A 25478-nucleotide genomic window follows, 5' to 3' on the forward strand; every position below is an offset into this window, starting at 1 on the left:
TGAAAACCAGTAGGGAACGGATCACGCCTGCGCAGTCTTGGGGCTCCTAGACGCTGCCAAAAACACCCAACTCCAGGCGGCGCGGCGCCTTCTGGGAATTGTAGTGTGAGTCTCGCCTTTGCTCGAGCATGGGTCCCTACAGGACTCAGTTTCCCGACAGGCCACGCGGTGAGGCCGCGGTCAGGACGCGAGCTGCGGCGCTGGCAGCTGGAGTGATACGGTCGCTGTGGGTAAGCTCCGTGGCAATGGCTTCTTTCGTGACAGAAGTCTTGTCTCATTCGGGGAGCCTGGAGAAGGAGGATCTCGGCACCCGGATCAGCCGCTTGACCCGGCGAGTGGAGGAGATCAAGGTGAGGGCGGGCCGCCAGCGGCCGGCTGCAGCTGGGGAAGATCCTGGTGCGGAGCTAATGGGGAGAACCTGAGTCGAAAGCGAGAGAAGTGTGGGGACTGTTTGGAGAGCGGCCACCAAGGCCTGGGACTGTGAGGAGGTGGGGGCCGTGACTGTGCAGTGGTGGAGAGTCGTGCTAAGTTGAGCAAGAGTGAGCTGGGATGGACAAGACTGAAGAAACCAGAGGAGCCAGTAGTGGGACTGGAAACCCGGATGTCCAGAGAGGGATAGGAGAGAGGACAGGACAGCCACTTTATCTGTGGCTGGTCATCTCCACCCACCCTTCCATTTATGAATGAATGTAATAATTCTAGGAAAATTGCGGGCATTGTCCTCGGATTTTCTTTTAACCGTTTGAATATGTTTATAAAAGTCTTAATTCACGCTCGAAACTTGAGGCATACTGGTGAGCATATCTTGTGTCTGGAAGGATTTGCGGCGCACAGCCACAGTTTCACTTCGGATTAGTGTTACCTGGCAAGTCACATCTTCAGTGGCTTTCATTTAAAATGACGTGTACCTGAGTAAGTCTGGACTTAAGGGAGCAAGCTTCATAACAACAGTTGATGACACAAAAAAGGCATTGTTAATTTTATGTATTCATGGCAATGGCGTGTCTATAATGTCCATCTTATATTATAGGGTGAGGTGTGCAATATGATCAGCAAGAAGTACAGTGAATTCCTGCCTACCATGCAGAGTGCTCAGGACCTGGTTACCCAGGTGGACAAGCTGTCTAATGACATCGACCAGCTGAAATCCAGGATAGAGAGTGAGGTAAGAATAGATTGTTGTGTTGGGTAAACTTAGATTTCTTAGGAAGGCTTCGTTTTAGTTCGTGATTTCTAAGATTATTCCCTGGAGCATATCAGGGCCTTACTTTCCTTGTTGGTAAATAGAGGTTGAACCAAATGATTGTAGGGTAACTTCAATTCTAAATTAGAAATATTTCTCAAACTTACAGTCGTATATACTTCGACTTATGGTACTTTTTCTTTTAGTGAAGATAATAACATCTTACTTTTGAGTGGATTTGTTAATTAAAGAAAATCTCAGGACTTGTTTTCATAAGAAAATGAAACAGAGAAACCCTGTCTAGGAAAAAACAAAACAAAAACGAAAACAAAAAAAGAAAAACAAACAAACAAACAAAACCAGATAATGCTTAGAACTAGATCATTTGGTCTTTCTCGTTTTTTCCTAATTAGAATGTTTGTTCCTCTCTTTCTTGTTGGGACAGGGTCTTTCTGTGCAACTCAGGGTAGCCCAGGCTGGCCTTGCACTTAGAATGTTCCAGCTTCCTCTTCCCCAGAAGCTAAGATTAGAGATTAGAGGCTTGTATCACTATTTGCAACCAGCCTTTCATCTTTTAATAGCATTCTTTTAGATCTGCATCTGTCCTTAAGAATTTAAGTGTCAGACAATTTTTCTTGAATTTGGCTTCCATTGTTCATCACAGCTGTTGTATTCTGTGGCCTAGTACTTTATATCCTTATAGAGAGTGTGGTATGCTTTAGGAACAAAGGGTAACTGAGGCACAAGCTGTTCGGTCACTGAAACAAATCTAGAACTTGGCCCTTGATAATCGGGCAGAGTAATTTATACATTGTATAAAGCACCATATAAAGATAAAATTCATTTTCATAGCATCTATTCACTAGATGACAATACTCTTTCAAGAGTGTGGCAATCAAAGTGTCTCCAGACATGGCCAAATATTATAGAGAACTAAGGAAGAGCAGTAGAGAATGGATCATGGAACAAGGGAGAGGAAGGAGGGAGGAAAGTCGGAGTGCGTTAGCTTGATATTGGTGAATAAGCTTTGGGTTGAATAGTAAAAATCTGGTGATCTATTTATTTATTTATTCATTTTGGTTTTTTGAGTCAAGGTCTCTCTGTAGCTTCCCAAGTGCTGGGATTAAAGGTGTGCACCTTCCGATGAAAAATTGTTTTTTTTTTTTTTTGTTTTTTTTTTTTGGTTTTTTTTGACAAGGACAGTATTGATGAACTGGTGGAACTAAAACCTTCATTGCAATGAGGTGTAGAATGACTGAGATGAGGCATTAAGACAGTATATATGTCAGTCAGAAAAAGCTTACTTGAGTGAAGGAGGAAAGGAAGAAGACAGCTGCTGAGAAATACGGTGGTTCAAGTGAAGGGAATTTTTTTCCAAAGGTGGGGAAAATTCAAGGTATTTAAATCTGGTGGGAGGCGCCTTCCATGTAGGTAGAAGTGTTCAGTTACTTATTTCATGAATGAATGAAGTAGGGAAAAGTTAAAACACAGAAGAGAGAAAATTAATGATGCCCTGAAGGAGTGAGATAGAATGAGAGGTAGATTCTGCCCCAACATTTAAAAAAAAAAAATCACTTGTCAATAGGGATGCCTTTCTAGTAATCCAAGTGGATGAACTCTCTACTGAAAGACACTGCTTATATTAAGTGAAGGTGATGAGGCAGAGACAGGCACATCTCTGTGAGTTCGAGACCAGCCTGGTCTACATAGTTCCAGGCTAGCCAGGGCTATATTGTGAGATCCTGTCTTAAAACAGAAAAAGAAGATGTGACTTGAGGGTTCATGTTGATGAGAATGGGTATTTATTGATTTTTGTTTATTTGTCTTGTGTGTTATATGCTTGCTACTATCAGGCTTGGTGGCAAAAATCTTTGCCCATTGAGCCATCTTGCCGACCTGAGAACAGGTGTTCTTGTATAGGGTAAGGCTTTGAACTAAGTGGACCTTTACAGTCCCTCCTAATCACCTTCAGTATTTTCATTTCAGTCTGAACTGTTTAAATTTCAACATGAATTACACTGTACTACTGAAGCTTAATAAGTTACAAATGTTTTATTCCTTTGATGTGGTATGGCTGAAAAGTACTTATACTTTTGATGTATACATTAGGTCTGTCGGGATCTTCACATATCAACTGCTGAATTTACAAACTTGAAGCAGCAGCTGGAAAGAGACTCTGTAGTCCTAAATTTGCTCAAACAACTGCAAGAGGTAAGTAAGCTCAGCTGGAATTTTAGTGCTTGGCTGGGGAGGAGGCAGTCGGTCTCTTTTTCTAATTGGTCCCATATTCCCTGACAAAATGGTATTTTCACATTTTACAAGCAAACATTTAAAATAGTAAGATATGGGAATGAAAATGCCTGCTAATCTAAACTTACCTTTTTCAGTTTTCTTCTGCTATTGAAGAGTACAATAGTGCATTGGCAGAGAAGAAATACATCCCTGCTGCTCAACACCTGGAGGAGGTATTTACACTCTCTTTGAGTTGTGAGCCATTAGTGCTGTTTTTGCTTTTGATATGTTTGTTTGTGTCCTTTTATCCTTTGTCATTCAACAAGTGGGTTCTAATTTTTTGTGACTCTAGAGAGAATGTTTAACGGTGATTCCATTTACTACCAGGCACAGGAATGCTTGAAGTTATTAAAATCTAGAAAATGCTTTGACTTAAAAATGTTGAAGTCTCTCAGCATGGAGCTCACCGTCCAAAAGCAGAACATACTTTACCACCTCGGAGAAGAGTGGCAGAAGCTGATTGTGTGGAAGTTTCCGCCGTCAAAAGGTGCTGCTGACCTCAGGTGGCCTGCTTTGCTTAATCTGCCTGAACCATTTTGACCTCTGAATACACCCTAAATGTTTAGTACTAAAAAACAAGATTGATTCATTTACTAACATTGATCTATTCGTTTTTCTGAATTTCATTCATTCATCTTCCAACTTACCTCTTAGTGTGATCTCCCTTTTCACAGGTTTTTGTTTTTCATGTTTTTGTTAGTATATATTGTGCATAGTAATAGAAAATACTGTATATAACAATAGATTTCATGATGATATTATCACAATGTAGCTGATATATTTTGATCATATTTACTCCCCATTCCCTTCTCTTTCTCTTCTCATTCCTGAGAGTGATCTCACATTGGTAAATTGTTTGCCTTAGAATGAAACCAGGAAGGGTTTGTAAAGGACATGCATTTTTTTGTGTGTGTGTTGGATTTTGAAATTTAGAGTATTTCTAAGTAAATCCCAGAAACTCTTGATCTGTATCCATCTTGTTTCCTGTATCCATCTCCCCCCATTCCTGAGTGTTACATATTACATATTATCTGGTACTTTGAAAGAAATGATATAGAAAACTTTTTATGGGATTCTCAAGTAGACTATAGATGAAGTGAAGCTGGCAGGAGTGTTGAACTCTGTCTAATAACACACTGTTTATTAGACCTGTTAGGCTGGTTTGGTGGCACTGGTATGTAAAGGAGATCTGGGAACTAAGAGCTCACTTTATAGTCCTTGCTTGCTTTTAGTCATTCTGCACATATTCAGGTAGCATTTCTTATTGGCGTATCATCTTTTTTGCACTTAATCTGAATCTTTGGACGTACCAAAAAAAAAAACCAAAACCAAAACAACTTTTTTCTATTTGTAAGCAATGCATAAGTCATGTGTATCATACGTAGTCATGTCATAAGTATGTTGTAATGAAACTTTTAGGAATCTTAGCAGAGGAAGTGCTGTGAGGAGATGATCACCTTGCATTGCTGAGACAGCTGATATTCTCCTCCTTTTTCTTAGATACCAGCAGCTTAGAGTCTTGCCTACAAACAGAACTTCATTTCTGCACTGACCAGCCCCAGAAGGAGGAGATGGCCCCTCTGCCACCTATCAGTTCTGTCCTCTTGGCGTTTTCCATTCTTGGAGAACTACCCACCAAGCTAAAATCATTTGGTAAGTAATTTGTTTCGTTCACATTAAATTTCAGAAGGCCTAGTGTTAAAGGGATGATGGAAGAGATGGTAAACTTCTAAGAAGAATATTAGTGACAGTGTTTAGCTTTATAATCCATCAGAGCAGCAGTTCTCAACCTTCCTAACACTGTGACCCTTAATACAGCTCCTCATGTTGTGGCGACCCCCACCATACAAATATTTCATTGCTATGTCATAATGAATTTTGCTACTGTTATGAATCATAAATACCTGATATGTGACTGTCAAAGGGGTTGTGAATCACTGCATCAAAGAAAATGGTCATAAATACCTTTTTTTAGTAATGTGTGGGTCCCTTTTAAAAACTAGTTCTTGATTTTTACAATTACTTTTGAATAACTTAAAAGTCTACAGGTAGCAAAGATTCTCTGAGAAAATTTGTAGTATGAATTTCATAGGTATATTTTGTTTTTGAAATTTACTTATTTTTATTTTATGTATATATCTAGCTTGCCTGCTTATATATATGGGTACTCTCTGTGTGTGTGTGGTGTTTATGGAAGTTAATAGGCAATTGCCTATTAATAGGAACTGGAGTTAATAGGCAATTGCCGGTTGCCATGTGGAAGCTGGGAACTGAACCTGGGTCCTTTGCAAGAGCAGCCATGCTCTTAATCCTTGAGCCATTTCTCTAGTCCTCGTGATACATATTTTTGTCACATTTACTTTTTAGAAATTTCCTCTAGTGTTGATTTTTAAATAAATTTTATTTTTAGATTTTTTTAAAATTTTTATATATGAGGTTTTGCTTGAATGCATGTCTGTGCACTTATGGATATGCCTGGTTCCTGTGGAGATCAGAAGAGGGCATCAAATCTCCTGCAACAAAAGTTATCATGGTTGTGAACCACCTTATAGATGCTGAGAATTGAACCTGGGTCCTATGCAAGAACAAGAAATTTGCTTAACCACCAAGCTTTCTCTTCAGCTCCTGATTTTTTTTCTTCTTTTTGGTTTTTTGAAACAGATTTTCTCTTGTGTAGTCCTGGCTGTCCTGAAACTCACTCTGTAGATCAGTCTGGCCTTGAATTCACAGAGATCTGCCTATCTCTGCTTTCCCAGTGCTGGGACTAAAGGTGTGCACCACCACCGCCTGGCTAGCCCCTAGTTTTTACTTTTTTTTGAGACAGTATCTTATTGTTTTCTTATTTCTTTGCTTTTTGGGAACGTCATGTCTGAGTAGTGCATTTGCGTCATTTTCCGTTTTCTAGTGGTTGTTGATAAGTGTCCCCATGGTTTCAGGTCAGATGCTGCTGAAGTATATGCTTAAGCCTCTGGTGACTTGCCCATCACTCCATGCTGTGATTGAAAAGCAGCCCAACTCCGTTACCATTCGCTTTCAGTCTCTGATGACAGACTTGGAGCATCCATCACCACCTGAGGCTTTTGCAAAGATCCAATTGGTCCTGGAAGTGCTCCAGAAACAGCTTCTAGGTGTGTACCTAAAAGTGGCCTTTTATAATCTGGAAATGTGCATGCTGCTTTTACAACTATTACCTTTGGGCAAAAGTGCTGATATATCCCAGCAAAGGGGACGATTGGGGGTAAGTTATGCCATAGAAGCATAGTAGACCCCTTCTTACTTCTTGCCTACTTTGCGTTTCTTCTCTTTGCCCTGTGTTAGCTGGGTCATTAGTGACATCTCAGATCCTGTGTTTAATGGTATTTTAGCTGGAGTCTAGGATGTACTTTTACTAGACTTTTGGTAACATCATAGATTGGGACTCTTGCCTTAATTATAGAAGAAATGATCCAGATACTGTTGTACATATTTCCATGGGAAAATCCCCATTTATCTGATGCAAACAAATGAGGAAGACTATCAGGAACAAATTACATTTCTATTTGACCTATTGGTAATATTTATGGATTTACATCAGAAATAGCCTGTTTTGTGTTTTACTGTGAATTAGGTTTTTTCCTCCTCAAAGTTTCTTATGATCCTGGTGGTGGCCCACACCTTTAACCCCAGCACTTGGTAGGTAGAGGCAGTCGAACGCCTGAGTTTGAGAACTGCCTGGCCTATGGAGCTAGTTCCAGGACAGCCAGGGCTATGCAGAGAAACCCTGTTCTGAAAAACAAAACAAAACAAGTTTCTTCTGGTGTTTTTAAACAATGCTGCTGTTTCTAGTCTGTTTGACTTTAAACACTTGTTGCTATTTGTGGGCCTTCCTAACAATCATAAATTGTTTATTTTTGTATAAGTGATTTAGATATAAGTAAGGAATTGTTTATGTAACTGTGATAGGAGCATAAGACCACTTCAAACCTACAGTCCTGCCTCAGCCTCCCAAGGCTGCATCACAGACATATACTACCATGTCCATCTCCCAGCATAGTTTTTCTTCCTTTTGATTCTTAAGAAGAAACACAATTTTGTTGTTTTGGTTTGGTTTTGTTTGAGATAAGAGTCTGGTCTGGAGCTTACTATGTATCCTAGACTGGGCCAATAATCTTCCTACCCCATCCTCTCAGTTGCTGGCTCTGTTTCCGAGTGCCTTCATGTTGGCAGTTAAATCTTCAACTTAAAATTTTTGTGGGGACACAAGTCCTTAGCAAGTGACAAGTGACAATACCCTCCCTTCTTTTTTATATGAGATCTGTGAGAAATATGGTTTAGTGTGGTGATTCATGCTTGTACTGTCCGAACCCAGGAGGCTGAGGCAGGAGGATCACAGTGACTTCCAGGCTAGCCTGAGCTACAGAATAAGATCCTGTCTCATTGTGCTGCTATGCCAAGTTCGTGAGACCCCAAAAAAGACCACCAAGGAGCCAACTCACTGATGCAAATGCATAAGGTTTAATGTTACAAGTCTCAGCAGGGACCCTGTCTAGCAAATTGTCACAGCAGTTGCAGGAAAAGGGTTCCTGGCCTCAATTGCAAGGGGTTTTTAAAGGAAAAAACTGCAAGCAGGGTGATATGTGCCTTGGCTATTCAGGATTGGGTAAGAGTATCAGTGATCTTTGGATTCATTGACGTGGGGGCTAGGGGAATTTCAAAATTGTTACTAACAGTTACTCACAAGGACAGTTGTGATGAAAAGATATTATTTACCAAAATTAGTCATTGCCTGACCACCTGGATGGGGTCATTTTGACCGGGGTGGGTACAGTTTGGGTGCTCCTTGGAACTGTTTATGGTTCCTTGGCTGGAGCTGAATCAGCCTTGTGCCACACAGGGAATTTCTCAAGTTGGCTTTTTCTGAGGATGGAGTTAACTCCATCCTTTCTAGTTTACCTTGCTCTCATACTGCATTACACCCCTCTCCCAAATCCATATTCTCATTTTTGAGTATTTGAATATTTAGCAAATGTTCCTTTTATTTCAGTGAAAACATGACACTAGGAGTGCATTTAGCCTTTCTGTAACTCAGGAATATTGACAAAGAGCAGAGTGTCATTCTATTTATTGTCTTCTGTAAACCAGGGATAATTTATAGTCTAAGCATGTTTATAAACTGATTTTTTTTTTCCCCCGAGACAGGGTTTCTCTGTGTAGCCCTGGCTATCCTGGAAATCACTCTGCAGACCAGGCTGGCCTTAAACTCACAGAGATCCATTGCCTCCTGAATGCTGGGATTAAAGGTGTGCACCACCACTGGCCAGCATTATGTTTGTTTATTAACCACAGTGGGAATGTGGATGTTGGAGGACAAGTTAGTGGGAGTCAGTTCTCTCCTGCCGTGTGTGTATATTCAGGAATTGAATGTAGATCACTAAGCTTGTGTTCTTTCTTTCCATTTTTACTTCATTATTAAAATGAAGTAAGGTTTTATTAAAAATGGGTTTTAACTTTGAATGCATACTTTCTGTGCTTGCTATATAAGCAGATTAATGGCTTATGGGTAGATGACCACTGTGTGGACAGCATAACACATGTTGTTTTAGAATAAAGGAGTGCTGCCATGAGCAGGATTCATCTCAGCCGGGAAAGTAAAATAATTATGATTTTATGCTGTGCATTGTCAATTGTCGTGCACAACCTGGTGAAGTAGATGTAGAATTATCTGTGCCATTTTCTTTTCCACCATCTTTTTATTTTATGTGGTTTTCTCTGTGTAGCCCAGGCTGTCCTGGAACTTGCTCTGCCCACCATCTTAAAAGTTAATCATTTTAAAAAACTTGGGAGCTTCAGAATTTGTTGGGAATATGAATTGTTTGTCTAAAACCTTTTCTTTTAAATTCAGATTTGCCTCCTGATACTGACCTAGAAAGTGGAAAAGTTCCTGAAATCATGTTGGCTGAGATGCTTGGTGATGTGATCTGGGAGGACCTGTCTGAGTGCCTCATTAGAAACTGTTTGGTTTATTCGATTCCCACGAACAGCAGCAAGTTGCAGCAATATGAGGAGGTAAAGTGTAAAGAGATAATAGAGCTTTCAGACAGGCTTGACTCCTACCACTGTCTTGTTTTTTCCTTTTGGATCTTTTGTTCTTAAGTTATAACTTAACCAAACTTTGCTTGGTATTTCAAGACAGGGTTTCTCTATGTAGCCTTGGCTGTCCTGGAACTTGCTCTGTAGACTATGCAGTCCAGGCTGGCCTTGAACTCACAGAGATCCGACTGTCTCTGCCTCCCAAGTGCTGGGATTAAAGTTATGTGCCACCACCTCCCAGCTTAAGTTATACTTGAAAACTATTAATAAGGAGTAGAAATAACACATTCTCCCTAATTTCATTTCTGTTCTGCCTCTTTAATTGAGGAAGTATGCTTTCTTATAAATACCTTTTTAAAATTTGATACTTTCATTAGCTGTAATAGCTATTATGTAGTACTTTTAACCCCCTTTTTAGTGTTTGCTTGAATGCTAAAAATACGAGTGTTTATTTATAAGATTTTGGCACCTTTATAAGTCTTAAAATTCTATTGAAAATTCTTTTCCAAATGAATCTAGGGTTGGAAAATGTATAATTAAAATATATTTTTAATTTTAATTCTTTAAAAGATATATAGGAGTGTTTTCCCTAAGTGTATATATGTGCACCATGTGCCTGGTACCTGTGGAGATCAGGAGGGGGCATCAGCTCTTCTGAAACTGGAATTACAGGTGATTGGGAGCTATCATGTAAATGCTGAGAACTAAACCCCAGTCTTCTGCAAGAGCAACAAGTGCTCTTAATTGCTGAGCTGTCTCTCCATCTCCCAGAATGTATATTTTTAAATCAAGTAATTGATGACTTGTCCTATGATCTAAATGTCCATCTTGGTTCTTACTCCTTTCAGTACAGTGGGTTTGAAATTTTGGTATTGACATATATGTACATGTTGATCCTTTTATAGATTTATTTGTGTCTATAGTTTCAGCCTAACTGTTGACTGACATATTTGGGGAAAATTTTGCTTCTTTACTAGATAATATAAGAGAGTTCTTCTCATCATTTTTCCTGAAACAGTGGAATATGGTGTCTGTTTACATAGCATATATACTGTATAATCTAGAGATGATTAAGGTGTATGGGAGGGTGTACATAGGTTGTACGTGAACAGTGTGCCTTTTTATACAAAGGATTTGAACATCCATGGATTGTAATTTCTGAGGGGTGTTCTGGAACTAATTCCCAAAACATATTGAGGGATAGCTGTATGTAATTCTTTTCTTTGTCTCATGTTTGTCTCTATCAGATCATACAGTCTACAGAAGAATTTGAAAAGTCCCTAAAGGAGATGAGATTTTTAAAAGGCGATACTACTGACTTGCTGAAATACGCTCGGAATATCAACTCTCATTTTGCTAATAAGAAGTGCCAGGATGTGATTGTGGCTGCTAGAAACCTAATGACCTGTGAAATTCACAACACTGTGAAGGTACTTGGGGATTACTGCATTGTTTATGAGAAGCTGCTTAATTTTGAGACATGTATGATAAAATAGAAATGAGTGGCAGTTGCTGAACTCCTAGAGACAGATGGTCCTCTTTAAAGTGCCCCTGCTAGCTTCCTTTTCTTTGATTATTGTGAGTCCAGATAAAATATGTGCTTGAAAGCAACTGAGTAAACTGAGAAAGTCTATAAATGTAGTGGACTGCTATAGTTGAAACTCAAAAGCAGCTTATTCTTGTCTTTATCACCTGGAGATGTGTGTGCTTCGACTGTATCATACGTAGAAAGTGTGGCCTGTGGTGAGATGTTCACTTCATGCTTCCATGGGCACCAGCACACTCATGCATGCCAATGTGTGTGCATACACACACACACAAATAAAAATAAGTATTGTTTTACAATTATAAATAAATACTTGCAATAGGAGTAAACTAATTTATGTGAACAGTTTATTATTTGACTCCTGATAATTTTGGGCCATTTTGCATTTCATTTTATATCATATCATATCATATCATATATATGTGTGTGTGTATATAATATATATATATATATATGTATGTATATATATAAAATAACAATTGGTAAATGCAAAGCATCACTGAAACATTCTGAACATTACTAAAACATAGATTAAGGCAATCTATTACTAGATTATCTAGCCATTTTTCTGAGTTACCTGAAATGGCTATGAAGGTTTTGAACTCATATATATATATATATATATATATATATATATATATATATATATATTTTTTTTTTTTTTTTTTTTTTTTTTGAGGCAAGGTTTCACTGTGTAGCCCTGACTGGTATAGAACTTATTATGTAGCCTGGTCGTGGTGGTGCATACCTTTAATCCCAGCACTTGGGAGGCAGAGGCAGGTGGATCTCTGTGAGTCTGAGGCTAGCCTGGTCTATAAAGCTAGTTTTAGGACAGCATGGGCTACACAAAACCAAACCAAACCAAACTAAACCAAAAACACCTCATTATAAAGACCAGGCTGATCGTGAACTCACAGAGATCCATCTTCTCTGCTTCCTGAGTGTTGGGATTAAAGATGTCCACCACATCCAGCTCAGGCTCTGGGCGCTTAGTCCTTTCTTCTGCATACCTTATTTTCCTTGGAGTGTCCCATTATTGCATCCATTCTGACAAAGTATTTAGTTATTTGAAGTACACAAGTATTAACACATTTCAAGGTAACTTGGAATTTTTATGAGAGCTGAAAATAATGAGTTTTGCAGGTCTTTTCAGTTACTCCGAATCTTTGCTTTTCTATCAGTATTAAGAATCCCACATGCCAGGCGTTGGTGGCTCACACCTTTAATCCCAGCACTCGGGAGGCAGAGGCAGGTGGATCTCTGTGAGTTCGAGGTCAGCCTGGTCTCCAGAGCGAGAGCCAGGGTAGGCTCCAAAGCTACACAGAGAAACCCTGTCTTGAAAAACCAAAAAAAAAAAAAAAAAAAGAATCCCACAGTACTAACTTCTTCCCATGTGCGACTGACTGTCAGTCAAGATCAAACAGTCCTTAAATCAGGCCACTTCCTTGCAGATCTTCTAGTCACTCTGTAGGGCCACAAGTTCATCAACATGGAAGCCTTGAGTGTCTTTATCCTTTGCTGTGTGCTAGAGTTTGAAAACTGAATTCCTGAAAACTGCATTTTCTGTTGCTGTGTTTGAATCTTAGATTACCCCTGATTCTCAGGAAGCTGTCCCAGACTTACCCAGGCCAGACGTGGACAACAAGCTGCAAGTACAGAAGGCGTGCAGAATGCAGTTCAATGACACTGGGCACTTGGAGCCCGGAACATCACTGGACCCACATTCCTTTTCTTTACCCACATGCCGCATCAGCGAGTCTGTGAAGAAATTAATGGAGCTTGCCTATCAGACTTTACTAGAGGCAACCACAAGTAGTGATCAATGGTAACACAGAGAAATTATCACTGTCATTTATTTATAGCAACACTGATGTAAGTGTGTTAAAGCAGATGCTGACTGGGTGTGTTGGTTTATGTTCATAAACCCAGCACTTGGAAGACTGAGGCATGATTGTGAATTTGAGGCTATCCTGGCCTACAAAGCAAGGTCTGGGCCAGCCTGGGGTTACCTAATACAATCCTGTTATGAAAAGAAAACATTGCCCAGAAAAGCAAACCAACCAACCAACCAACAAACAAAAAAAAAGTAAATAAGTAAATAGGTACATGGATGGATAGGTATATAGGTTTATTTGGCATTAACTTTTTTCACTTTTTAGGAAGCCACGCTTTAATTTTTGGCATGCTTTTTGGTTTTAAATTTTAACTTTGGCTCTCTTTGATCAAAGGATGTTGTATAAGAAAGCACAGGCACTGTCCTGAAAAGGCTTACAACTGAAATGCTCTTTGTGGCATAGTTGTGGTAGTTACACCACATGTTAGTCCTACTGAAGTATTAGTATCGCTCATAAGTAGGAAGAAAAGTGCACATTTATTTTTGTTATCATTTGTGTGTATGAGCATTCACTTGGTTATGCTGTGGCACACGTGGAGGTCAGAGGACAACTTTGTGGAACCACTTTTCTTCCACCTTTACGTGGGTGCTGGGAATCACATGTGGTTTACTAGGTCTGTGAGAGTGCTAATTGCTTGCTGAGCAATTCACTGGCTTGTGCAGAAGACCTGTTTTTTTGTAAAGGATGAATGTGTGCTTTTGACAAGGTAAACAGAGTTGTCACTATTTCCTCAAATGACATTCTTCAAATAAATCAGACCAGAAGTTAAAGATGCATAGCAATATTTAAAGTTTTTCTGTTATGAAAACACATGCCAAACACTGTTTTGGTATACGAATACTTATAATCATTCCATTTGCAACAGATTTTTAGAATATTCATTTTAATTATTTAAGAAATTAGCCGGTGGTGGTGCACGCCTTTAATCTAGGCACTCAGGAGGCAGAAGCAGGTGGATCTCTGTGAGTTGGAGGCCAGCCTGGTCTACAGAGTGAGTCCCAGGACAGCCAAGGGTACACAGAGAAACCCTGTCTTGAAAAACAAGACAAAAAAAAAAATTTAATTGTATTTGTATGGGTGTTTTATCTTCTTGTATATCTGTGTACATAAGTATGCCTGGTGCCAACAGAGGACAGAAAAAGACATTGGGCCTCCTGGTGCTGTGAGCCACCATGAGAGTAGAACCCTGTGGGGGGAGGGTTGGGGATGCTTGGCATGGAAATTGGGGTTTAAAAGAGCCATTTCTATATATATCTCCATGTATTTTCTCTTTTAAGGTTCATTTTGGGGACCAAGTCCCCGGTCCCCCTTCACACACACACACACACACACCTTTTAAATGCATCTTAATAGTAATCTTTAGGTGGTTAAAATCAGCTTTAAAGGGCAAAAAAATCTTGAGGATTCGATGCTGTTCTCAGAAATGTTGATTCATGTCTTTGCATTGGGGAGAAGGGGGAAAGGTGAAAGCTGCAAGTCAGCCTGATTCTTAAAGAACCCAGTGAGTGCCTTTGTTGATGCCTTGCCCTTTGCATAATGCATCGGAAATGGGTGACATTTGCTTGAGGCTTAGCTCCATTTGTCACTGGAAGGATACTTTGGATGCTGGGAAAGCACAAAATGGGTAAGTGGAAAAGAGGCTTTGGGTTGAATACTCCTGTCTGAAGGTCATTAATGTATCCACGTTTTAGGATTACTTTATAGATACTGATTGAGTATGTCTCCATGAGAACCAGTGTTTTTCTGCAGCTGTAGTTTTTATCAGCTGATCTTCACTCACAGACTACCTGCTTCATTTCTTATGATTTCTCTTGCATGTTTGTTTTCCTTCCAGTGCTGTTCAGCTTTTCTACTCAGTGAGAAATATATTCCATTTGTTCCACGATGTGGTACCAACATACCACAAGTAAGTGTCTCATTTCTGTATAATTGTCTGTCTAAAATGGCAAATCAGGTTAAAACCAGTAACTTAGTTTTCACCACAGTGATTGACACTAAAAGTATACTAAACTAAGACCTTTTAAAGGCTGTAGACTTGCTGGGTGGTGGTGGCACACACCTTTAATCCCAGCACTTGGGAGGCAGAGGCAGGCGGATCTCTGTGAGTTCGAGACCAAGCCTGGTCTACAAGAGCTAGTTCCAGGACGGGCTCCAAAGCTACACAGAGAAACCCTGTCTCAAAAAACCAAGAAAAGAAAATAAAAGAAAAAAAAGAAAAGAAAAGAAAAGGCTGTAGACATTTACTGTGGCACATACAGTGATTTTACATGTAGGAGGGTGGAACACACTTAAAACCTCAAAAGAACTTTATCCAGTTTTTAATGTCCAGCATTTTTGGAGCCATCATACTTTTCTTGGTTAGGAAATAGAAAGGTTTTCATCCAGTGAGTGTACTTGGTGTTTGTAGTTCTGTAGACACTACCCCATGGGAAGGCCATGTTAGTGTGAAGTATGGTTAGGTACTTAATATAGCATCAGGCTGTATTAGCTCAATGTCTTGGGTTTTAAAGATTTGCTTCTAATATTAATCTGAAAAGTTAATCAACTCTGATTCCTTTAGTTCTTTCTGTTACTCAAATGAAATGTTTTGTATGTTATTTTTGTTGTTGTTTGTTTTGTTTTCAAGGCAGGGTTTCTCTATGTAGCCCTGACTGTGCTAGAATTCAGTTTGTAGGCCAGGCTGGCCTCCAACTCAGTGATTCCTGTCTCTGCCTCTAGAATGCTGTTATTAAAGGTGTGGGCCACCACAGCCTGACTTCTGTATGATTTTTGTAGATATTTTTAGTAGTTTGTTACCAAAACTATTCCATAGTTAAGGGTTCATCTCTCTCTTTTTTTAAAGATTGAGTTTACTTGTTTATGCTTGTATGTATGTGTTCACATGTGCGTGTGGGTGCCCTTGAAAGCTAACAGAGGTGTCAGATCTAGAACTGGACTACAGGTAGTTGTGAGTTTCTGGATATGGTACTGGGAACCAAACTTGGGTCCTGCAAGAGTGGGTTGCACATTCAACTGCTGAGCCATCTCTCTAGCCCATTAAGGGTTCTGCTTTCAAAGAAAAAAAAAATCAGTATATTATTTGCAGGTTTTTTTTTTTTTTTTTTTTTTTTTTTTTTTTGAGACGGTCTCTGTGCAGCCCTGGCTGTCCTGGAACTCTCTGTGTAGACCAGTGTGGCCTCAAACTTACAGAGACTTGACGTCCTCTGCCTCCCAAGTGCTGGGATTAAAGGCATGTGCCATCATGCCCATCTTGAAGTATTTTTTTAAGTTTAGATTTTTGAAAAGTTTGGATGATTTTTGTTTGTATTATTTTTGATGATTTAAAATAAGATATCTCACTTTATATGTGACCAAGTGAAGGTCGAGGAAAAACCTGTTGGGTCAGCTGCCAGCCTTTTCTTAGGGGTTCAGAGATGGTTGACCTGGCAGTTCTGAGACATTTCCTACTGTGTGAATTTGCCTCCTTTCCCTGTGTGACTTCAAACCTCTGCTGGATTACTTCTGAACTGTACTTGTGCATCAGACCACCTGGAAGCCTTGCCAAGATGGGTTTCTGGACCCCATGCCAGGTCTAGTAGCTTGAGGATGGGAAGACCTGGATCTTTAACAGGTTTCTAAATGCTGCTCATGTTACTTGTCATGGGGTTGTATTTTGAGAATTGTTGCCTTAGATTATTGCTCTCAGCTGTGACATTATTTTAAAGTCACTTATGAAACTTCCCAAATAGATAAATTTGCCTAGGCCCCACTCCTAGGGTTGGTATAATACTCTTGCTTTTGTATGTGTGTGGTGTTTTGTTTTGTTTTGTTTTTTTGATTTTACTGATCCCTTCTCCCCTCCCTTCTCCCTACACCATGTCCAGCCTTTTTATGGTATTCTGGGGATTAAACTCAAGTCCTCATACTTGCACAGCACGCACTCTACCACCAGAGCTACCACTCTAGCCCCCACAAATGATTCTAGGGGCTGGGGACATCTGGTCTCTGGCCTATGCCAGCATTCTGTCAGCAAACTAGAAGGTGTTAATTGAATGGTGTTTATATAGGGTTTCTTTCTGAGCTGGGTAGACACTAATTTGTGTGGAAGAACTGAAGCAATGATTTTTTTCAATTCTGGGTTAAAAAAGTCCTCTGCAGAGATTTCAAAAAGTAAAAATGCCTGCTTTCATTCTCAAAGGTTGTGTGATTTAATCTGCTTAGGGTCAACTCTAAACATCTTTATATTTTTAAATTTTCACGTGATTCTAATTTGTAGTCAACTTTGAAAATTTTCAGTGTTTCATTATATATGTGAAATGGGAGTTCAGAAAGGGGGATAATGAACCTGTGTTTCCTCAGACTGTCTAAGTTGAATTTCAAGGTCAGAATACAGTTTACTGTGTTTTCTGAGCTGAGAGTAACATATCTACAGTTTATTCTCTTGGTTTTTCTTTTTTGTTAGTCATTGGAATAGTTTTTTCTTTTAGTGTGTGTGCGTGCAGTTGCCTACAGAGGGCAGAAGTTGGGTCTCCTAGAGCTAGAATTATAGGTGGTTGTAAGCCACCTGACTTGTATATTGGGGATCAAACTCAGGTCCTGCACAAGAGCAGCAGGAACTCGTAGTTGCTGAGACCACTCTCCAGCCCACCACTGGGACAGTTTTGTTAGATAAAGTCACATTGGCTAGAACAACTAACTGAATGAGAATGAGAGTAATTGCGTATTTTGTATATTCAGCATTTACAAGGTAGAATGCAGTGAAAGCTGAGGATGGCTACCTTGGAGAAGAGATGAATTTCCAGAAAGCTTGACTTGAGTAACAGGTGGTTTCCTTTTCTGCCCTTCCTCTTGGCCTAGGGAGAACCTTCAGAAGCTCCCCCAGTTGGCTGCCATTCACCATAACAACTGCATGTATATTGCTCACCACTTGCTGACCCTGGGTCATCAGTTCAGATTGCGTCTTGCTCCCGTTCTTTGCGATGGCACAACTACCTTTGTGGACCTTGTGCCTGGCTTCAGAAGACTTGGTAACCGATACCTCACATTTGGGGAAATGTGCCTTGTACACTCTCATGTCTTTGTAATTTAATAGCCGGGGGGTTAGGTGTTAGTGATGGATTAGATGTGTTAGAGTGTGGAGAGATCTTCTAATTTGTTAATATTTCTATTTATTTAATTCTATAAAATGGATGCCATCTTTATGTAAACATTACTTTTTTTTTTAATTTATTTTTATTACATATAGAATTCTGTCTGTATATTTGCCTGCGTGCTAGAAGAGGGCACCAGATCTCACTATAGATGGTTGTGAGCCACCATGTGGTTACTGGGAATTGAACTCAGGACTTCTGGAAGAGCAGTCAGTGCTCTTAACCTCTGAGCCATCTCTCCAGCCCCTAAACATTACTTTTTCATGACATGATTTTATGGTATGTTAGCATCCCTGACTTTATTGCCAGCATGCATTGACTCCATCAAGTCATTTGTGTCAGGAGAAAAACCACGTAATAAGATGTGTACCGTAACAGTGCTGTTTGTGTTGTTGACAAGCGCTCACTGACATCAATACTTGTTCTATTGTAAACTCCAAGGCAACTCCCTCCCTTTATGACTTCCTTGATTGTGATTAGTAGGCATCCAAAGAAATCCATTGTAGTGTCAATTGAAATTTATTATGAGGGTACCCAGAGCAGAGTTGAAAATGTATATGGTTTAAGTAGCAGACAGGTAAGATGTTCCCCATCAGTGGTGTAGACACTGGAACAGTAAGTGGCTGCTTTTTCTCTAGAAGCTTTTTTTTTTTTTTTTATTCCTTCCTCAGCTGTCTCGTATTCCAGGCAAACTGTTGAGAAAGGTGTATCTATCACCCTTTGATAGGATCAGAGGGACTGGCTACATGGATTCAGAGTCATTATATACAGATTTGACAAAGCACATTTAGTGACTTTCTGAAATGCAGTTGTTCTCATACAGGCTGAGAAGCTGTCAAGCTGTGTTCATCTCTCCCACCCTGGCTTTGCAATGTATGATTCACAGGTTTACAATTCTTATTTTCCCACTATAGGCACAGAGTGTTTTTTGGCCCAAATGAGGGCCCAGAAAGGAGAACTTCTGGAAAGATTATCAAGTGCTAGGAGCTTTTCCAACATGGACGATGAAGAGAATTATTCGGCAGCAAGCAAAGCAGTGAGGCAGGTAGGCTGTCGTAGGCACTGACGATGGTGCTCCATCCTTAGCGGCCCCTTGCCCCACCTAGCATGTCGCTCAGTTGATTCCTATACTCCTTGTTGGAAAGTCTAGATACCTGTCACAGCTGTGTATAAGGCCTTTTCCCAGTTCAACCAAGACAAGTGGAATCCATCTTTCCATTGTTGACTCAATAATATTGTTAATTCATGAAAGTGTATGTGAATTTATTTATTTTTTTTTTTTTGTGAAAATTTTTTAATGTAGGCTTTTCTCTGTAGCTTTTGGAGCCTGTCCTGGAACTCTCTTTGTAGACTAGACTGGGATTAAAGGCGTGCACCACCACATCTGACTCTATTCCTGTCTTAAGTTCCCTCCATTGGTGTATATTCATTGTATGCAGACTGGGTTTTATAATGACATTTGCACACAAATATTAATAGAACACATACCCCTTTCCTTCCTTTTTCTTGCTTTTCATGTCATGTACAAGTCCCTTGCTCTACTTCTTTGTCATCATACATAATTTTTTGGGTCTGTGTAAAATCTAGGAATCACAAATAAGCAAAGCCATGATCTGTGTCCTCTAGATGGACTTAATTTACTTGCAGTCATCATCTCCAGCGGTGTATGTTTTCTTGTAAATGACATGACTCCCGTCTTGGTGGCTGAGCAGTCTTCTGTTGTGTACATCTTCTAGTTGTAGCAGTCTTCTAGTTGATGTTGTCCTCTGCTGTTTGTCTCTTTACTGCAGTGCTGCCATCAGGATGAGTCCTCTTTTCTTCTCAAGGATGTCCCTGAGGTTAAACATTCAAGAGCCATAGAGTCCCAATTACCTCACCTTCCTATCACTTCTTTCCCCCATTTTTATTTATCATATAAAATGCTAAGTATAAATTTGGAAAAATGTGAATTGTAGCCACCTCCTTGTATTTTAATAGCTTCTTTCTTCTGACAGGTACTGCACCAGCTAAAGAGACTTGGAACTGTGTGGCAGGAAGTCCTGCCAGTGAATATATATTGCAAGGCTATGGGGACCTTGCTAAACACAGTGATCACTGAGATGATTGGCAGAATTACTGCTCTGGAGGTAAGGGTTGATACAGACTTGAAATGCAAGTCTTATCCCCCTCACTGTGACTTTATTAAGAAAGTGATACTGGAGCCTTGTTTTTAACTAGCACAAATGGTAGAAGAGATTAATCATTTAGTGTCTAACTCATGCTATTGTGGTGTGGTTGGTTGGTTCTAGTTTTGCCTGAATTCTGTTTTGCTGAGAACTTGATAATCTCTTTTATACCTAGATAAGATAGTAGATTGTGTGACTTCTCAGTCCAGCATCCAAATTAGAAGTGAGGACATTGGAAACTGGACAGTTGTCCCAAGACATATTATTTAGTATGTTCTGTGATGAACTAAGTAATTTAATTTTGCATTGTGAGAAGTCTGTGCAGGTTCCACTTTGCCAACACAGTGCAGTTGAGTGGACTGTGTGTGATCCTTTGAGGAAAATTGCCTGGACATGGCTAGCTGATCCTCCAAAAGAGTAGATCAGCCAAACCCTTACTTGCAGTAGTACCCTGTCCCTTGCAGCAGGCTGTGTATAGCACAATGTGCTGTGGGCACAGGCTCCTGTGCAGATACACAGAACTGCTGACCTTCGGCCGACACACAGCTTATATCATACTAGCTTGAGTGAGGGTTTTCAGAGATCTGAATGGATCTAGTGACTAATAAGATGTGCTACATTGCTTGGAAAACATCTGATTTGCCCTGCCCTTTGGTTTGGTTGTATTCTGTTATGTTCCCTTTGTGCTAAACTAGGACATCTCAACTGAAGATGGCGATAGATTGTATTCCCTGTGCAAAACAGTGATGGATGAAGGGCCACAAGTATTTGCACCTCTGTCTGATGAAAACAAGAACAAGAAATACCAGGAAGAGGTTCCAGTCTATGTGGCCAAATGGATGCCTTTCAAAGAACTGATGATAATGCTGCAGGCTAGCTTGCAAGAAATTGGAGATCGGTGTGTATCTGTTTTCATGCTGGCATATATATGGTCACAAAATGGGACTAAGACCATCAGTGGCACTTGCCTCCCCCCCCATCCCCACCCCCGTGTGTGTGTGTGTGTGTGTGTGTGTGTGTGTGTGTGAGAGAGAGAGAGAGAGAGAGAGAGAGAGAGAGAGAGAGAGAGAGAGAGAGAGAGAGAGGGAGAGAGAGAGACAGACAGACAGACAGACAGACAGACAGACAGACAGACAGACAGAGTCATGTACACAGAGAGAGATAAATCCAGGGTCTTGGGCATGCTAGGCAAGCCTTCTACCACTGTGCCATATCTCTGGCACCTCTGTTACACAGAATTATTCAGGTAAGAATTTCATGTCCCATTGCAGTAGTTGGGGCCTTTTAGTAGTATGTCATAGGGCAGATCTCATGACCACTTTCTCATATTTAATAACAAAAGAGAGAGAACATGCTTTTGACATGCAGTACAGATGCTCTGGTGTTTCTAATTAGTACATCCTTTTTACACCTAGCTGATGCATTTTAAGAATGATTAGATCCCTAGCACTGTAGCTGAAAAAAATAGAAGAATGAATGATTTAACAGAGAAGTGATTGTTAAGTCTTAAGTATTCAGCAGGAAACCACTTTTTGAATGACCAGTTATTTTTTTTAGGGTGTTCTATAGTTTAGGACAGTGATTCCCAACCTGTGGATCGTGACCCCTTTTGGGTTGTATACCCCTTTCCCAGGGGTTGCATATCAGATATTATATTATCCTGCATAGTAGATTTACATTATGTATTAAAGGGGTAAAGCATTAAGGTTGAGAGCCACTGGTTTAGGAGGTTAAGCACCACACCCCTACAAAAGGTGTTTTGTGTTTTTCACACGGGGTTCTACTATATACTTGTGGCTGGAAATTGTTATGTATATCAGTCTGGCCTTGAATTTCAAAAGATTCTCCTGCCTCAGCCTCCCAGGTACTTAAATTGCAGGTATGAGCTACCATATGTGATTTAAGATTTTGTTCTTTTTTTTTTATTTCTTTTAAGGTTTACTTATTTTTTGTGTATGGGAATTTTGTGTGCATGTATGTCTGCACCATATGTGTACCTGGTGACCACAGAGACCAGAAGAGGTTATCAGTTCCCTTGGAACTGGAGTTACAGACAGTTATGAGCTGCCATGTGGATGCTGGGAATTGAACCTGGGTCCTCTGGAAGAGCAGCCAGTGCTCATAACCACTGAGCCATCTCTCCCGTCTCTACTCTTCTGGCTGTGCTGGTGCCAGATGCAGCCATGAGCAGCAACATCTAAAGAAGAATGAGATTCCCAGGATTTATTTAATTTTTGAGTGTTTGGATCAAGTGAGTGAGATGATTTAAAGTCTGGCTTTTACATGGAGACATAATAGGAAATAGAATCTGTCTTGTTTTGCAGGTGGGCAGATGGAAAGGGACCCCTGGCAACTGCATTCTCTTCCAGCGAAGTAAAAGCTTTAATCCGTGCCTTGTTCCAGAACACAGAAAGAAGAGCCGCTGCCCTTGCTAAAATTAAATAGTTCTCCCTCCCTGAGAAAGCTTCTCTTGACTCTGGGTTCCTCCATGGGTGTCATTATTTCCTTCAGAACTTCTCAGAATCACTCACTGGTTTTGGTGAACCAGTATATCATGGATTTCACATAAAGACACCTGACCTGGCCTGGATGAAGGTTATCTGAACTGGATATTAAGATATCACTTTAAGCAAAGCACTGAGTTCCTTGACTGTCGCTGCTCTCCATTGCCAAGTATGAATCTGCTGGGCAGCATGATTTGTTCCCAGGCCCTCTGAGAGTTGTGTATATTGTAATTTTAGACCCCAGCTTTGGACATTCCAAAGTTAGGGTTCAGAATTTGTACAATACTTTTGGGGGTATGTGGATTGGGGGCACATTATGACCTTACAGGAATTAGGGATACCTCTTATGTCTTTTCCAGTAAATAATACTTTCCGAGTTAAGAGTGAGTGTCTTGAATAACATGAGCCGTAACCAAAGAAACCAACACCAAGTTTTCTTATAGGCTTTTCCTTTTTGAAGTCTGACTCTTAGGCTTGTCTGTTCTTTGAGCTAGGGTCTGGCTATGTTGTTTTGGCTGACCTTCCACTCTGAATCCTCCCCTGGCTTCCCAACTATAAGCATGTACTACCATGACTGCCTCGTATTTTTTGAAATTTTTTTGGCATATTTTGCTATTATGACTAAATTATTATTATTATTATTATTATCATTATTATTATTATTATTATTATTATTTTGCATGGATCCCTTCTCTTTCAGTTCCTATTTTGAAGTCCCATTCTTTCTGTACCCGGTCAAATGTCAAAGATTCTAAATTGCCAGAATTCTTTTGGAATGTTATGTGGGTGAAATCTAACACTAGGCTGTGTAACCTAGTTCTTTTGTTGGTGCACATAGGTGATCTTTTTATTTTGCCTGTGTATATGTGTGAAGTTTGTGTGTGTTCACACACATGTGTGAAGGCTAGGTGTTGCTGTCGGGCTTCTTCATTGCTCTCTAACCTCATTTGAACTCAGCTCACCTCTTTGGCTAATCTAGCTTAGCTAGCTTATTCTGAAGAACCCTGTCTTTTCTTCCTGTGTGCTGGGATTACAGGTGGGTCACCCCAGTGGCCTGGCATTTATGCAAGTGCTGGAGATCGGACCTCCTTTACTCACACTGCAAGGCAAGTAAGTGCTTTGCCCATGGAGCCAGCTCCCCTGTAGCTGCACAGACTCAGGTTTTCAGCTGAGCTTTGGGTTTTGAGACCTTTGTGTAGTCTTTGGAGATGCATGCAGATTGTGCTCCAGCTTGTGTCTCTTTTGTTCCCATTCTCCTTTCAAAAAGGAGGCCGGGAGGTATGATCTTCATGTGCTTTCAGGCATGTGTTCTCTGAGGGGGTTTCAGTATGTGGGCCTGCAGCGCCAGTCTGCAGTGTTCCAATCCTTTGCCTTTGAGAAACTCAGTTTTCTTACTGGCTTTCATGTTCTCTGTTTTCACACTTTTCTTTTTAGTTCTGATTTGATCCTGTTAATCAAGTCATTCTTAGTCTTTATTTTCCTATTTAAGGGTCAGACTAAAAATTAAAAAAGTTTTCTTTAGAATTCATGATGACAGTGTGTAGTCTGCATGTTCTACTGTGAGAAGAGGGGCCATGATCTGAATTAACTGGTGGTGGTGGTTGTTAGTTGTTTTGAGAACAAAGAAGGGGAGTTAGAGAGAAGGAAGAGGCTATTTGCACACGTAGGAAAATATTGTTTTTGAAAATTTGCACAATTTGAGGTGATGTTCTTTTCTCAGTGATTGAGAGAGGAATGAGCTAAGGAAAAGAATTGAAATCAATATATTGTAGGCCTATTATACAGACCAAATTTCTTTTGTTCATAGAAGCTATTCCCTGAGTACAGCAGTTTGGAAGTGGGATCTCAGAACTGAAAACCAGGCCCTGCATTCCTTCCTCAGTTAAACAGAAAACCTCATCTATAGTTTCTGGGCTTCACAATCAGCCTTGGGGCACGATTTCCCCTCTAGCAAGCAGTCTGTAAGCCATGATACACAGTGTGGGCAAACAGCCTCCGGGCCCATGTCATTGATAGCTGCCAAATAGGTGTTTATTTTGGTTAGGGGTGAGTTGTCTGATTGGACACATGGGGACTGTGGTCTAGGAGCTCAACTCAGTCTTTGAAGATACCTGTTCTGATTAGGAACATCATTTGGCCTGTGAGAAGAAACTGAAAGAGCATACATGCCCGTTGTAGCAGTGAGAGAGCTGGGAATCATTCATTATGAGTGGATCTGTCCAAGTGGGAGGAATCTGTTCCCTAAGAACAACCCTGATTATACAGATGACCTTGAAAAAGGATGTCATTGAAAGATTTCCCAAGATCGCCACAAACAGGAAATTATTCAAAAGGTTAAGTGTGCAAACAATACATCAGTGAGCTAAACCCATGGTCCTTGTTACGAAAGTGTTTCTCTAAAGTGGAGACCCTCCAGATGGCGCTGTTTCCTCAGGCCTGAGCATCACAAGGCATCCAGCTGGCACAGGGGAAAATGGAAGCTAGAGAACCTGTCTCCTTTCTCCTGAATTAACATTGTGGCCTTGCTCAGCTCTGGAAAGGTCATCTAGATTCTGAACAGCACATACACTATAAACTATAAGCTCACTTACGAGTAAGTCAAACAGAATTTGATTACTGACATTATTAAATATGAGCTCTACAGTCTCCTCATGCTTATAAATACTTGCCAATTGAGGATTTTTTTGTTTTGTTT

The 25478-nt window shown here is 40.2% G+C and overlaps 1 protein-coding gene across 1 annotated transcript; it reads left to right on the plus strand.

Annotated features, from left to right (window-relative positions):
* Positions 1-151: 151 nt before the first annotated feature.
* Zw10 (zw10 kinetochore protein) lies at positions 152-23164 on the plus strand. The gene is made up of 16 exons (XM_027412103.2): positions 152-350; positions 1031-1165; positions 3293-3394; positions 3571-3648; positions 3803-3962; positions 4976-5128; positions 6412-6603; positions 9357-9520; positions 10792-10974; positions 12677-12915; positions 14820-14891; positions 17822-17991; positions 19029-19159; positions 20109-20240; positions 20975-21177; positions 22604-23164. Exons 1-16 carry the CDS (start codon positions 246-248, stop codon positions 22722-22724), a joined length of 2340 nt encoding a protein of 779 aa, XP_027267904.1. The 5' UTR covers positions 152-245; the 3' UTR covers positions 22725-23164.
* Positions 23165-25478: the final 2314 nt, after the last annotated feature.

The sequence above is a fragment of the Cricetulus griseus genome, chromosome 4, assembly GCF_003668045.3.
Source record: "Cricetulus griseus strain 17A/GY chromosome 4, alternate assembly CriGri-PICRH-1.0, whole genome shotgun sequence".
NCBI lineage: Eukaryota > Metazoa > Chordata > Mammalia > Rodentia > Cricetidae > Cricetulus > Cricetulus griseus.